This window comes from Nuphar pumila, chromosome 3 (assembly GCF_984573655.1).
Source record: "Nuphar pumila chromosome 3, dmNupPumi1.hap1.1, whole genome shotgun sequence".
NCBI classification, from domain to species: domain Eukaryota; kingdom Viridiplantae; phylum Streptophyta; class Magnoliopsida; order Nymphaeales; family Nymphaeaceae; genus Nuphar; species Nuphar pumila.
In genome coordinates, this window is record NC_143251.1 from 80,451,551 (window position 1) to 80,466,577 (window position 15,027).

Sequence of the window (15,027 nt, forward strand, 5' to 3'; positions counted from 1 at the left end):
TGAGTCGTAACATTATAATGCATTATGGGCCATCCATTATTGAAGCCACTAAAAAACCTGCTTACATGTCACAGTCTCATTATTCAAAACTCATTTTCTACTCTAAGGTCTGATCTACAAGAAAACTCTAAAAACTATGAAAAGAAGGTGATTACAATAGTTCCTTTAGCTTAAATAGCACCAAATAGAATCCCCAATTTAAAAAGAGAAATATATCGTGTTTTACTGTTTAAAATATCATTTTGTTTTGTTAAATAGTTGTTTTTTAGGTAATAAAGGATCCTATAGTATCTCCAAAAGTTGCCTCACTGAGATGCTGCCAATCCCAATATTGGTTGCTATGGTCGACATGAATGCCTGTGTGAGAGATACACCACACATACACACTGGTGCCATCAATAGCACCAAGTCCGGCACACACACATGCATAATTATATGCAGTTAAATTGCAGGGAAGGCAAAAAGTACTCCTCTATTAAGAAATCTGAAGCACATTTTCTATTTCTATATATTTATATAGAATGTAGAAATTTGCATAAGCTTTATGTACAATGGTACAGTTACAACATTTAACCAAGAGTAGCACGTATGATTGATAAGCTAGTCTTCCAAATGACATCCAATTACAGAATGGACACGTTACTCAAGAGACTGCTCAAACCTTTGAAAATGGATCCCCTCACCAGTTATAAGAAACAAGTTTATCTTCGATTTCACAAACAAGAAAAACATCATTGTTGTGATAAAACACTTGTATGCTATGAATGATAGCAAATGACGAAAATGGAGTCAGCACCACAAACTAATATCGAACTGCACTTACTGGCTGGCATTTGACACTGCTCGCACATAGTAATACAATCTCCAAAGTGTAACATGATCCTGTCAAACATCCACCAACAACTATACGAGTCAGCACCACAAGACGGGAATACAGGTTTGAAAGTGACTGACTAACCGTCAATTAATGCTGAATTTACCTCATTCTCCAGTTCAACATTGATCTGTTCACTACATTTACTAACTGATGGACTTCTCTTTTCTACGAGATCAACAACGCGGTCAAGAGCTTCTGCAGGTAATTGTTGGATTAACCATCGGAGTTGTACCTTCTCAGGATGTGTCATTGGCCTGTGAGACACATCAGAAGCATGCACACATCAGCTCTTGAAATTCTTGGTTTCCATATTTGAGAGGGTTTTCATAATAAAGTACATTATGGGAAATTATGCATAGGGCAGGAAGTAATTCAGCTCCAGTGTCTCAAATAACAATAGCTGACCCTCTTCCTATATTACCATCAAATCTAGTGTTGTTAGGGAAGGTATGGTTCAGCTTTGAAGAAAAGGCAGTCATTAATACTCCACGTTTGGGACTCTTATATTCCTCTTTGGTTGAAGGTTATATAATAAGGGTACCTAATAATGGCCAGTATATCTGGTGCTGGGTACTTTGACATATACATGCACTACTATTCTTTTGATGAGTAGCGTGTTAGCACAGGTTATCTCAGGGTTAGATTTGTTTAGGTGGAAGCGCAAAGAGAGTGGGATGTGAGAAAGATGAGAAAATATGTGAAAAATGTAAAGAAATGTATCACTGCTGTATTATTTAGGATATGTAACGGTGGAGTCTTTTTTACTTTCTTATAGGACATTTTTTGTCATTTTTCATTAGAAGTCTATTAGTCAATGTAATAGGTACATTTCTGTCCATTTTTGTGCTAGCTTCTTGAGAAGAGGGGGTCGATCCCTATATATGTGTAACCCTATTCGTTTTAGAGTTAATCAAGAAAAATCTTGTGCCTCTCACTATCATCTTGCTTCTCTTTGCTTGAATAAAAAGCATGGAATCCACATATTTACACCCCTAAATGTCATTATATGGGATATTCACAGATTTTCCATCTACAAAATAAATATAACCAAGCTCTGGTTTGTTGGCTAAAATAGTAACAAACAAATTCTACTTGTGAACATGCTAAAGCTGACTTCAAAAAGTCAAAAACCGGTCTAAAATAACTTTCTACTTTACATGCACAATTTCTTTAATCCATATTATGTGATGGGTCTGAAGTGTTCATAATAGTTAAATGATTTCTTTCTGCACCAAATAAAAAGTAATGTACCTGCATTTAGACACCAAGATGTCAACGAACTCATCAAGCTGTTCCTCCATATGTTTCAACTGAAAACAGAGAAACATTATCAAAGTACCACAAATGACATCTAAAATACTACAGGATTGTATAGTAGCGCATATGGTTCGATATATTTAGTATAATACAGCTTTCAACTTTTGACAAGTAGGTATTTAAGAGCAGAAATGAATAAAAATATATCATAGGTGATGACCACCACGAAATGTCATTGAGAGGAGAGGACAAAAGCTACAATAAAGTGATTGACAAATTCAGTTTCAGTTGAGCCAAATGTTCCCAAGATGCAAGTTCTGGAAGAACCAATCTCACTATCAATTTTCTTGGCAACCAAAATAACTGTTCAAATAACCCAAAAATATGGATCAGGTCGAATGCATGATGATAAGGATACAGAATGTGAAAAAACGGACTAAACAAATTGAAAAGAGAAAAGAACAGCGCCATCTAATCAAAAGTACAGATTAGCAATTAGGCATATCTGATATTCAAGGTTTGTATAGCTCAAATCACTTGGAGAATAATCTATAGATAATGTGTGCATGTGAATGTATGCCTCTGTAAGAGGAAAGCAGCTAATACTGCTTGTTCGTGTTCTTTTCTCTTCTCTCTTCATAATGTATAATATCTTGTTTGCATCTCTATCCTTCCACATTTAATGTTTTTACTATCAACTAATCATACTAGTAATGAACAAATTCCAACCTTGGATGTCAACAAAGATCAGAGCTTTGGGAGTTGATGAAGTTCTCATACCATGAATCCTAGAAAAGATTTAGGCACTGACAAACATTTCCTGTGGTGCCTAACACTTTTGGACTTGAAACTTTTTATTTCATAAAAGCATCTATAAAACCTGTAAATTTTTAAAAGAAAATAAATAAAAGAATTGACTCATTTCGAGTTAAAATTTGTGTTTTTATATTTTGTTGTCGATTTTGTGTGTTTATACGCTTAAATTTCATCTTTCTGACAAAGAAGGGTAAAATGGTCATTTCAATAATTTACGTAAATAAAATATTATTAAAATATTCAATTTAATCGTTTTAATGAATCATAAACTCATTTAAGCACTTTTGAGGTGTTTCGAATTTAATGGGAGATGTTTTAATGGTTCTCGAAATATTTTCGTAAAAAGGATATTTGGTTCATAAAATTGGCTCGACAACATTTTAATTTAATAGAATATCAACTTTGAAATCAATATTTTTTTCTAAAATAGGATTATTAAATTGAATTAAATTTATTATTATCATATTTATATTTGACCCAATTCATCATGAAAAATCTCTGTTTAAATTTTAAATGACTTTTGTTCGCATTTTCTAATATATATATATATATATTATTTTTTTTTCTTTTTTTTTTGTGCTCTTTGGGTCGGGCCCGAACTGAGTCCAAATCGGACCCGATAAACCCCGTCGTAAAACCCTAATGCGAGCCCCTTTCTTTCCCTTTCTATTTCATCCCTCGCACGCAGTCGCCTGCCGCCCGAGTTCTCTCCTTCACCTTCACCTTCACCTCCTCCTTCTTCCCTCACTTCATCTCTCTCGCCGGCGTGTGTTGCCGCCGTGAGCCCCGCCTGCGGCGCCACCTCCTCCCTCTTCTCTTTTGCCTTTCTCCGTCTGCGGCCTCGCCGGAGCAGCGCCGTCGCTGACACCCCCAGCCGACCCCTCTCCTCACCTTCTTCTCTTTCCCTTTCGTCTGAACGTTGGCCATCGCCGACGCCCCTCCTCTTCCCATCTTCCTCTTCTCCATTTTCTTTTTTTTCCGGTGTCTCCCGCTCGAGTGTCGGTACCACCATTCGTGCCATCACCGTGAACCCCATCTCCTCTGCCTGATCAACCTTGTGGCTGAGAGAGCCTCGCTCGTCTGCAGACCATCGGAGCGATGTTGTCGCCAACCCACGCCGACTGACGCCCTCTTCCTCACCTTCTTTTTCTTCTTCCCCTTCTTTCTTCTTCTCCCCTCTTTGGTCTGTCGCCGCATTCCCCTCTGTCCGAGCATCGACCGGAGGCAACCACCACTCATTGCTGTCGGTCACTGTGTTGGCCACCCCCTGCCGTTGCGTTTCCCTGCGTATCCACCACCGACGCCGAGATTTTTGGTAAGTTTTTACCCTTATCCGAATGTCCATATTCTTTTTATCTTCTCTGTTCAACAAAGCATGCCGGTGAATCGTAATTTTCATCTTTTTTTTTTGGTTTGATTTCACTGATCTAGATAGAACTCGAGCCACCGTAGGTGGCTAGACCTTTGTTTTTGTCGGAAGAATGGCCCCAGCCAAGGGTTTCATTGTTTCGTAAACATTCATTTAGATTGTCCTTCTGTTTCTTAGTCGCATGACCCTAATCAGGGTTTTCTTGAATTTCTACATGTTTTCACGCTTAGAAACCGAACCCCTAACCAATCAGGATCATTTTCTTTTCATGCTAAACTGCACATGCGTTAGTTTTGAATTCCTATTTATTATTTAGTTGCTTTAACCCTCTTTTGAGTTTGTTTTTGCTTTTGTGTTTTGGCGAATGCCTCGTTTGTGTTTGTGTGTCGATTCCCAACATGGGGAATCGTGCAGGGCTACTGTGTATAACAGCAAAGGTACCTTTGCATTGTTGATTCTTTTCGATATGGTTTTAGTGTTTTGGAATTGTTTCCAATAGTTATATATATATATATATTTCATTGGAATTAGGTACCTCGATGGCTGTGTCATCACTCGGGTGATGCACTGGGTAGCGTGCAACCCGTGGAGTTGCACCACACGGCTGTCCAATTTGTTTTGGACTTGTTAGGGTATCGCTTCGAGGTTTTCGCAAATCAAGATTACCGAAGTTCATTTTCGTTTTATCGCTCATATGCGAAATCGTATTTAGATAAGTTAGTCGTTGTGTGTGGGCAGCTGTAGCGTTCTCTCCTTATGAGAAGGACGAGTAGACCGTGTTGTGTAGCACTTGCACGGGACTTTCAGGACTCTGAGCTTCGTTTTACTTTTCGTCGTATCGAAAAGGTAGGATTCCTAAACTAAAGTTTTTGAATGTTATTCATGTTGTATGATAGATTCTCAAAGTTAGTTTGTACTTACATTGAATTCGCACCACAGGCACAGTGTTAGAAATGTATTGTACTGTTTTGTATATTTGTGCTTTGCAGGTGCGTAGCTGAGCTATTTGCGTGATGCTTAGTGCTAAGCATCGCATGCGGCTAAAAATTTCATAAAAAAAAATAAGAAAGATGCAAATGCAAAAGCATGCAAATCGAGTAAATACCCATGGTGAGTAAGTGATGCAAGCGCATCACATGTTATTTACTTTTTTGGATGCAACACTTTCCTACTCACACACTCACTTAGTTGTGGATATCTAGGACTATTTTGCTGGAGCTTGGAGATCATGCTGAGCATGATTTGAATATATGGAAATAGAAGTGCTCTTATTTTTATAGTTCGGAGACCATGCTAGTCATGGTTGTAGTTAGCGAGATATTGGAGTGTGTTTGTTGCAGGTACATATTTGACATTGTTGTGGTATGAATGATCGAATGTATTGCCATGTTTGACATGACTATCCATGCTTGCATGAAGTTATTTTCGATTTGATTATGTTTTTCATGTGAAATTGTATCATGAAAACATGCTTAAAATGAATGTATTGTGTTTGTGAAAATAACCTTGTGATGTGTGCAAATATGATGTGATGGTTTTACATATGAAAATATTGAGTTATCAATGCATGCATAATAGTTCATGTGATTGCATTTTATGTTAAGCATGATTGAGATTAAACCAGGCAATCATGTTAAAAATTGAATAATGCATGTGAGCATGTATAGTAAATTATGACATGATAGGGTCATGCATGAAAATGAATACAAATTTGTTATGAACATTCATGAGAGCATGTAAATTTGAATTATGCAAGTGGCATAGATTTTGATATCATGCATGAGAGCATGTGGATTTGAATTATGCAAGTGGCATAGATTTTTTATATAATGCATGAATATGTAAATTTGAACTATGCAAGTGGCATAGATTTTTGATATCATGCATGAATATGTAAATTTAAATTATGCAAGTAGCATAGACTTTGATATCATGCATAAGAGCATGTAAGTTTAAATTCATGCATGAGGGCATAAAAGGGTTATCTTGTGAGAATATAATGCTTGGCTCTGACCTATGACTTAATAATAAAGATAACCCCAGACCATGGGTCCATTTAAGGCGCTGACAAGGCTGGGCTCTCTGAGATGACTGGATCCGTTCCGATCTCATGTTCTCCCGGAAGAGAAAAGGGTGGTACAAGCCTCGTGGGACATGTGTTTCGAGGGTTGAATGTGCCTCTTGTCCCTATCCCACAAAGGTTAGGGGGCAAGTCTACTAGTGAGTCCTAGGTGGTAGTACCACAGCTCTGCAGAGTTAGGGATGCATGCCTGATTTTTCGCCAGCGATTTTGGTTTGGCATAGGTCAAGACCTGAGACCATGGGTCCGTTCTCTCAACCGCTGCACTGCAAGGTTGAATCGCTTAGAAAAGACCCAGTTAAGTCATAGGAGGGTGATAAAAAATATATAGAATAATGAATACTCCAATGATTGTTTCTGGATGTCTATACCCTCTTTTGTACCAGATGAGTTTGAATGACAAGAGAAACAATTAATTAGATTTTTAGGATAATTGTTTCCATATGCATACTCATATATTGTGAATATGTAAAGATTTTTAAGTTTGCATGATTACTGCATATGAATTTTGTCACATGTAAATGAAAGACATGTTTATGCTTGGCCATATGCTATGTCACAGGGATTCGGCCAGACAGGTGCCGCACCCGCGTCGACGCGATGCGACACGGGTGCGGGTGTGGCACCGGGTGCGATCAACGCACCCAGGGTCATTTTGGTCCATTTTTCGGATTTTTTTTTAAAAAAAATTCTGCCCTATGAAATGGGTTGCGGAATTTTAAATTTTTTTTAGGGGGGGCGCGGCCCCCCTGGACCCCGCCCACTGACCGCGCAGCGGGACCCGCACCGGGGGGAACCCCCGGACCCCCGCACCCAAGGTTTTTTAAAGTGCCGCACCCCTGCACCCGCACCCATGTGACTTAGGTCATATGATTTGACCTGTTGTTATAAGTCAAGAGCTTGATTGATGCACGTGAGGTGCGTGTGTGTGCGAGGCACACAGAAAGGGTCAAGATAGGACCTGTTCCATTTTGATATTTGAATTACAAAATTCATAAATATTCTGATAAATGACATGTGAATATATATTTGAAATAATGCATGTCTTAGTTATAAGTTGGACATGATCATATTTTCTTTTGAGCATAAAGAAAGTGAATAATGATATTGCATGATAGATTGCACTTTTATTTCACTTTGGAGTATGCTATAAACTGTTAATTTCATTCATTTATGCAAATGATTATCATGTATATGAATGATTATGAAATTGAATACTATGAATTAAATGTTAAAATATGTATATATATATACATATACTTATATATATATATACATCAGTATATATATAAGTATATATATACATATATGTATATATATACATACTCTCTTTTAGTGAAATACCCGATAGGGGTATTCTTGTAAAACAACCAATGTACTTTTTATTTTTATCTTTTTCTTTTTTCCTTTTTCCTTTTTACTTTTTTTCTTTTTATTTTTTTTACTTTTGTATGACCACAAGGGGCCCCACTCTTATAGTCGTTGGGGCCCCAACGGTCAGATTTCTGACCGTTGGGGCTCCCAACGACTACAAGGGAGCCCCCTTGTGGTCCCTTCTTTGAGCCTCCCTCCTCTATAAATAGAGGAGGTGTTCTCTTGTAAGCATGGGTTTTTCACCCTTCTCTTCCTTTCTTCAATAATATCCAACTTATGACTTTAAGTCATTTTCTATATTTGAGAGTTTTGTGTGTGCACATTTGGTGTTTGTGTTCGTGGCTCTAGTGGTCACTCTTAAAGAGTGACTTTTGCTCTATTGGTGCTTCCGCCTCTTTTCATTACATGGTATCAGAGCTCGGTTGGTGATTGGGCTTTTCTTTGGAACGTGTGCCTCTCAATTTTTTAAGAAAGGAAGGACTTTTGGTGGTGCGGATGGAACGTGACTCTAAAGTGGAGCTTTCTTTTAAGCTAAATGGGTCCAACTATCTCATGTGGGCCTCCGCTATGGAAAATCATCTTAGAGGTAAGAAACTTTGGGGTTTTGCTATGGGAACTACTCCCGAACCCTCTCTTGTTCTCACCAAAATCGAAAATGAAGTTGAAAAAGCTTTAGATGGCGATGAGCACATCAAAGCTATTAATGATCATCAATCCAAAATTGAGGATTGGGAAAGTAACCATGCCAAAATTTTGGCATGGTTTATGAATAATGTAGACCTTAAAAATTGTGCTAATATTGCCAAATTTAGAAGGGCCAATGAGGCTTGGTTTTTCCTTAAGGGTATGTATACCCAAAAGGATCTTGCTCGACAATTTTTTTGTTAAGAAAAAATCCGTTCCACCAAACAAATGGATATGGGTGTCCGGGACTATTTTAGTTCTCTAACTCCTCTTTGGGATGAACTTGCTCTTCTTGAGCCTAAGTGGGTGGCTCCGGAAGATATTGAATTAAGAAGAGAACAAATTGAAAAGGAACATTTTTTCCAATTTCTTCATGGTCTTCGCCCGAAATTTGAACAAGTAAGAGCATCTCTTCTCCATAGAAGCAAAACCCTACCTATTGAAGATGCACTTGCCAAGATATGTCAAGAAGAAACTCGACTTGGCTTGAGCATTAAGAGTGATGAAGTTTTGGGCCGTTACTAGGCCCGGATCGAATGTTAAAGCATATAGACCTCCCCATTTTAACAAAAATAGTAATGGGCCTAGAAAGAGAATAATATGCCATTATTGTAATGAACCGGGACACATTAGACCGGTTTGTCCAAAACTCAAAGGAAAGGTAGCCGCGGTTGGGGAAAATTCTCCAAAGAAGGAAGAAAGTACCAAAGAAGGAGATATCAAAGAAACTCTAAATCACATCTCTGAAGTTCTCCAACATCTTCTCAAGACTTCTCCTTCAACATCCGGAGCCGCCATCTCCTACTCTTCATCACCTCCAGGTATGTGGATACTAGACTCCGGTGCTTCTTTTCATATGACATCTCATAAAAACTCTCTTTCAAATGTTTTTTCTGAACCCATATCCTCTTGTGTTTCAACGACCGATGGTACATCATTAAAAATTGAAAGTATTGGAACACTTGATTTTAAAAACTTTTTCGTTCCTAAAGTAAGAATCGTTCCTAAAATTAATTTAAACCTTTTTTCCGTTTCTCAAATCACCGATCATGGATGCCAAGTCTCTTTCTCACCTAAAGATTGCACAGTGCAGGATCTCCAGTCAGGGAAGCTGATTGGGCAAGGCCATAGAAGGGGTGGCCTCTACTTTATGGATTTTTTGACTCTTCCATCTAAGTCATCTTGCAATCTTGTTAAAGACAAAAGTATTGAAATATGGCATGAGAGACTTGGCCATCCAAATTTTGTAAAAATGTCTCTTTTTCCGTTTTTGAACAATACTTGTAAAGACAATTACATGACTTGTAAAGATTGCATTTTTGGGAAATCTAAAGTTACTCCATTTCCTCAAAGAAGTTACTTTACCACTCAGCCATTTGAACTTATTCATTCCGATGTGTGGGGACCTTCCCCTATTTTATCTAAAGGAGGTTTTTCGTATTACGTGGTCTTTATAGATGACTTCACTCTATTTACATGGATTTACTTCCTAAGTCGCAAATCCGAAGTTTTCTCCTTCTTTAAAGAATTTCATGCAATGGTCAAAAATCAATTTTTGGGAAATCTATCTATTCTTAGGTCCGATTCGGGAGGCGAATATGTCTAATGATTTTCAAAGCTATTTAAAAGAAAATGGAATTTGTCACCAACGTTCTTGCCCCAACACTCCGCAACAAAATGGTCTTGCGGAAAAAAAGCATAGACACATAATAGAAACTACAGAACGTTATTAATTTCAAGAAATATTTCAAAATCCTTTTGGGCCGAAGCAGTTTTAACCTCTACATATCTTATCAATAGAACTCCTTCATCCTCTTTGAAAAATCTTTCTCCATTTGAAAAACTTTACAATATGTCTCCCGATTATAAAAGACTAAGAATTTTTGGATGTAAATGTTTTGTTCTAACTCACAAAAATGATAAACTTTCTCCTAGGGCTATTGAATGTATCTTTTTGGGATATGGCGAAAAACAAAAAGGTTATCGATGTTTTGACATACTTAAGAACAAACTTTATATCTCTAAAGATGTCACATTCCTTGAAGAGGAAAATGGTTTTTCGCACCAACCAAATGAAAATATTGATTATTCTTTTCTATTTGACTTGTTGCTTCAAGAAAACATCATAGATGATCATATTGATCCTAGTGAATCCCTTAGCGAAGATCATTTTGAACATCCAAGTGATAATCAAAATTTAGAAGAAAATGTTTCAAGACAAATTCAAGTCTACTCTAGAAGGAATGAAAGAAATCTTCCTTGTGTCCTTGAAAATTTTTCCCAAAGTGAGTCAATCGAAGAGACCTCTCAAAGAAGATCAAATCGGATTTCCAAAATACCAAATAGATTTGTTTCGTATGATTCCTTTTTTCCTAACTTTCGAGCATGCCTACTTGCTCTTCACTCCTTTCATGAACCATCTCATTACAATGATGCTAAGCAATATGCTCATTGGAATGAAGCTATGGAACTTGAACTTAATGCTCTTAAAAATGCACAAACTTGGGAAATCATTGATCCTCCCAATGGCAAGAAACCCATTGGATGTAGATGGGTTTTTAAAGTAAAAATTAAGAGTGATGGTTCATTGAAAAGATATAAGGCTAGGTTGGTTGCCAAGGGATATGCCCAAGAATATGGGGTAGATTATGATGAAACTTTTGCCCCAGTTGCTCGAATGACTAGTGTTCGAGCTCTTATTGTTATAGCCTCAGTTAAAAAATGGTCAATCTTTCAACTTGATGTCAAAAATGCCTTTTTGAATGGTAATTTAAATGAAGAAGTTTATATGGAACCGCCTCCAAGTATGAACTTAAATGGAAAAATTTTGAAATTAAAAAAGGCTTTATATGGACTTAAGCAAGCTCCTAAAGCTTGGTATGATAGGTTTAGTAACATATTAATCAATTTAGGATTTTCTTATTGCTATACTGACACTGCTCTTTTTGTTAAAAGGACAGGTGACTCCATTATTATGCTTCTACTGTATGTTGATGATATGATCATTACTGGGAATGACAAAAATGGAGTAAATGATGTAAAGTCTATGTTAAAAGAAACTTTTGATATGTCTGACCTTGGTTATTTGAGATATTTTTTAGGGATTGAAGTGACTTATTCCCCACGAGGATACATCCTATCTCAAATGAAATTAGCTGCAGAAATTTGTACCAAATCAGGAATATCTGATGAAAAGAAAGTTGAGACTCCTGAAGTTATTAATGCAAAACTGAGACTTGGAGATGGTGTTCTTTTTGAGGATCCAACCCCCTACCGTCAATTAATCGGATCTCTCACCTATCTATCCATCACACATCCAGACATAGCTCATGCGGTTCATGCAGCAAGTCAGTTTCAGCATGCACCTACTTCGGTTCATATGGCAGCCGTAATGAGGATTGTGCGATATATCAAAAATACTATATCCAAGGGACTCTTCTTATCCTCTTCCTCATCTCTTGACTTAACTGCTTTTACTGATGTTGATTGAGGAGGAAATCCCAATGATCGTATCTCAATAACGGGTTTTTGTATTTTTTTAGGTGAATCCCTCATTTCGTGGAGATGCAAGAAGCAGCAGAAGGTTTCACTGTCATCCACTGAAGCTGAATATCGGGCCATGACAATGACAACTATGGAAATCGTATGGCTTAGAAGTCTCCTTGCTGACATGGGCGTCCCCATTTCCACTCCCACCAAGCTCTGTTGTGATAACAAAAGTGCGATATACATTGCCAGCAATCACACCTTTCATGAGCGGACCAAGCATATCGAAATGGATTGCCATTATGTTCGAGGCGAATACCTCAGAGGGACTATCTCATTACCATATGTTACTTCAGAGTATCAACTAACTGACTTCTTCACCAAGGCGCTCCCAACTCCACGATTTATGTTTCTCCTTAGCAAACTTTCGGTCTTCTCCCCGTAAAGTTTGAGGGGGCATGTTAAAATATGTATATATATATACATATACTTATATATATATACATTTGTATATATAAGTATATATATACATATATGTATATATATACATATATGTATATATATACATACTCCCTTTTAGTGAAATACCCGATAGGGGTATTCTTGTAAAACAACCAATGTACTTTTTATTTTTATCTTTTTCTTTTTTCTTTTTTCCTTTTTCCTTTTTCCTTTTTTTCTTTTTATTTTTTTTACTTTTGTATGACCACAAGGGGCCCCAATCTTGTAGTTGTTGGGGCCCCAACGGTCAGATTTCTGACCGTTGGGGCTCCCAACGACTACAAGGGAGCCCCCTTGTGGTCCCTTCTTTGAGCCTCCCTCCTCTATAAATAGAGGAGGTGTTCTCCTCTTGTAAGCATAGGTTTTTCACCCTTCTCTTCCTTTCTTCAATAATATCCAACATATGACTTTAAGTCATTTTCTATATTTGAGAGTTTTGTGTGTGCACATTTGGTGTTTGTGTTCGTGGCTCTAGTGGTCACTCTTAAAGAGTGACTTTTGCTCTATTGGTGCTTCCGTCTCTTTTCATTACATTAAAATGAGAATGATTTTGGGTTTTCATGTATACAAGTGATGTGATTATGAATGCCATGCAATGAATGTTGGTTTATGTGATTAAATATCTTTTTCTTATTATGACGTGGATTCCTTTGACTCTCATTTCTAAAATAATGGGAATTTCACTTGATTGCATCATTTCAACTTGAATTGCATTCTTCAAGTTTAGTTTTGGTTTCCTACAGGCATGTGGTTGATGCCCTACAATATTTACAGATAACCTCAGGGAGGATTGAAGTGAAGCGGGGGTTGCTGCGTGGTTGAAGGCTCCACTCTTACCTAGTACGATTCTTGGAGGGATCAGGCAAAAGTTTTGAGAGTTAAAAATTTATGTAAATTTTACTTTTTGTCTGAATCCTTACATTTAAAGAACTGTAATCTTTTTGGAACGAGAACATTTTTAAATTCTGTTATTTCATTCTTATTATGTCTTGCATATGGTTTAAAACTTTAAATTTTGATGTAACTCCTCAATTATCTTAAATCTTGATATATTTTGTCTCCGCATTTCTTTTTTCACATGTGAGAAACCTTTAGGGTAATAGTCTCAATCAAGTTGTGTCTATGGATGATTCCATACTAGATCTGATACTGGGAGGCTAATATACACTCACGCTTGCACTCAGGTGGGTCGTCTAATATTTGGAACGGTTGGAGTGTGGCCATAGATGAACTTGTTGGCATATAACTTTTGGGGAACCATGTGAATTGTTTATATAAATAAAAAGTTTTAATTTTTTTTCAAAATTTGGGGTTTGGGAAAGTTTTAAAAGGTTGGATTTTTTAGGGACGTTACAGCAGCACACTTGATAAAAACTTGCAGAGACATCATTCTAGTGATTATAAAGTGCCAAGCTCTTCTAAGAGAGAAAATTTGCCATATTCTTACAAGGATTATATATAATGGAACACTAGTTTTTCCTTTTTTTTTTAATGTATGCTGATATATATAGGGTGCTTCTATGTTGGCACTGTACCACCACAACTTACACTGGTACACACTCGATCTACATAGATCTAAGCTCCATAAGCAAATTCTGACTTTTGAATGATGTTTAGCATGTCCTATTTACTATTTTCATGTGTTAAAGTCGACTCAAATATGATCTTTTATATCATTTCTAAACTGCCCTTATTTTCATGAATTGTAAGTTGTTGATTTTTCACCATACTCAGAAATGAATCTTATGGCTTATCAGATATGATAAAACCTTCTAACATATTAAATAAACCATGCTAAACACATCTGCACGGTTGGATTTACCATTTGGTAGCTAGATTTATACAAACAAGAGTGTGTACCACCACAAGGTATCATGGTACAGAACCACTATATATATATATATATATATATATATATATATATATATATATATATATATATATAGAGAGAGAGAGAGAGAGAGAGACTTAAACGGAAAATATGTGAACTGGAGTATGACAGATTTTCATGGTTTTTTCCTTAAATTTCACCATACTGATGTGATCTACAGGTCTGGCTTTATGGGGACTGGCTCTTGGATCATCCGATTGCGATGCATACGGCTAAGAATTTAAGTAAATGTCCAAGCATTCAAAAACCGTATTTTTCATCGAAAATACACGACCCAACAGTCAATTCCTAGCAAATGGACCATGCCAAACACAACTGCAGGGTCAGATTTGCAAAAACAAAAAAATAAGAAATAACTAATTCACACTATGATTCACATATTTCCAGTTAACATATTCTAGTGGCTCTATATATAGTGCCAGTGGCACCATCATGTACAAGCACCTATTTTTTCTCCTTTTTTTTACCTTTGTTGTTTTTTTATGAAACTAACCTTACAGATGTGATATACATGTTTTGCTTCAGTTCTTGAATCATCCGATTATAACACGCAAACATGTTTTTTATATGGGTTCTAAAAGCAATGGCCTACAATGTGTGATACTTTCTCGGGTCATAAAAATCTTGTTTTTTAGTCGAAAAAACAAGACTCAAAAGCAGGTTCTCGCTATTTAGGACATGTTGAACACATC

At 36.9% G+C, this 15,027-nt stretch overlaps 1 protein-coding gene across 1 annotated transcript in view; it reads right to left on the reverse strand.

Moving 5' to 3' along the window:
• Positions 1-494: 494 nt before the first annotated feature.
• The window catches only part of LOC149843082 (transcription factor GTE6-like), a 51,072-nt gene continuing 36,539 nt past the window's right edge, over positions 495-15,027 (reverse strand). Inside the window, exons 3-5 of the mRNA XM_089999593.1 lie at positions 2,129-2,187; positions 981-1,131; positions 495-882 (exon numbers count right to left, since the gene is read on the reverse strand). Of these exons, the coding sequence (XP_089855719.1) occupies positions 820-882; positions 981-1,131; positions 2,129-2,187 (273 nt within the window). The 3' untranslated portion in view covers positions 495-819. The remainder of the gene's footprint in view (positions 883-980; positions 1,132-2,128; positions 2,188-15,027) is intronic.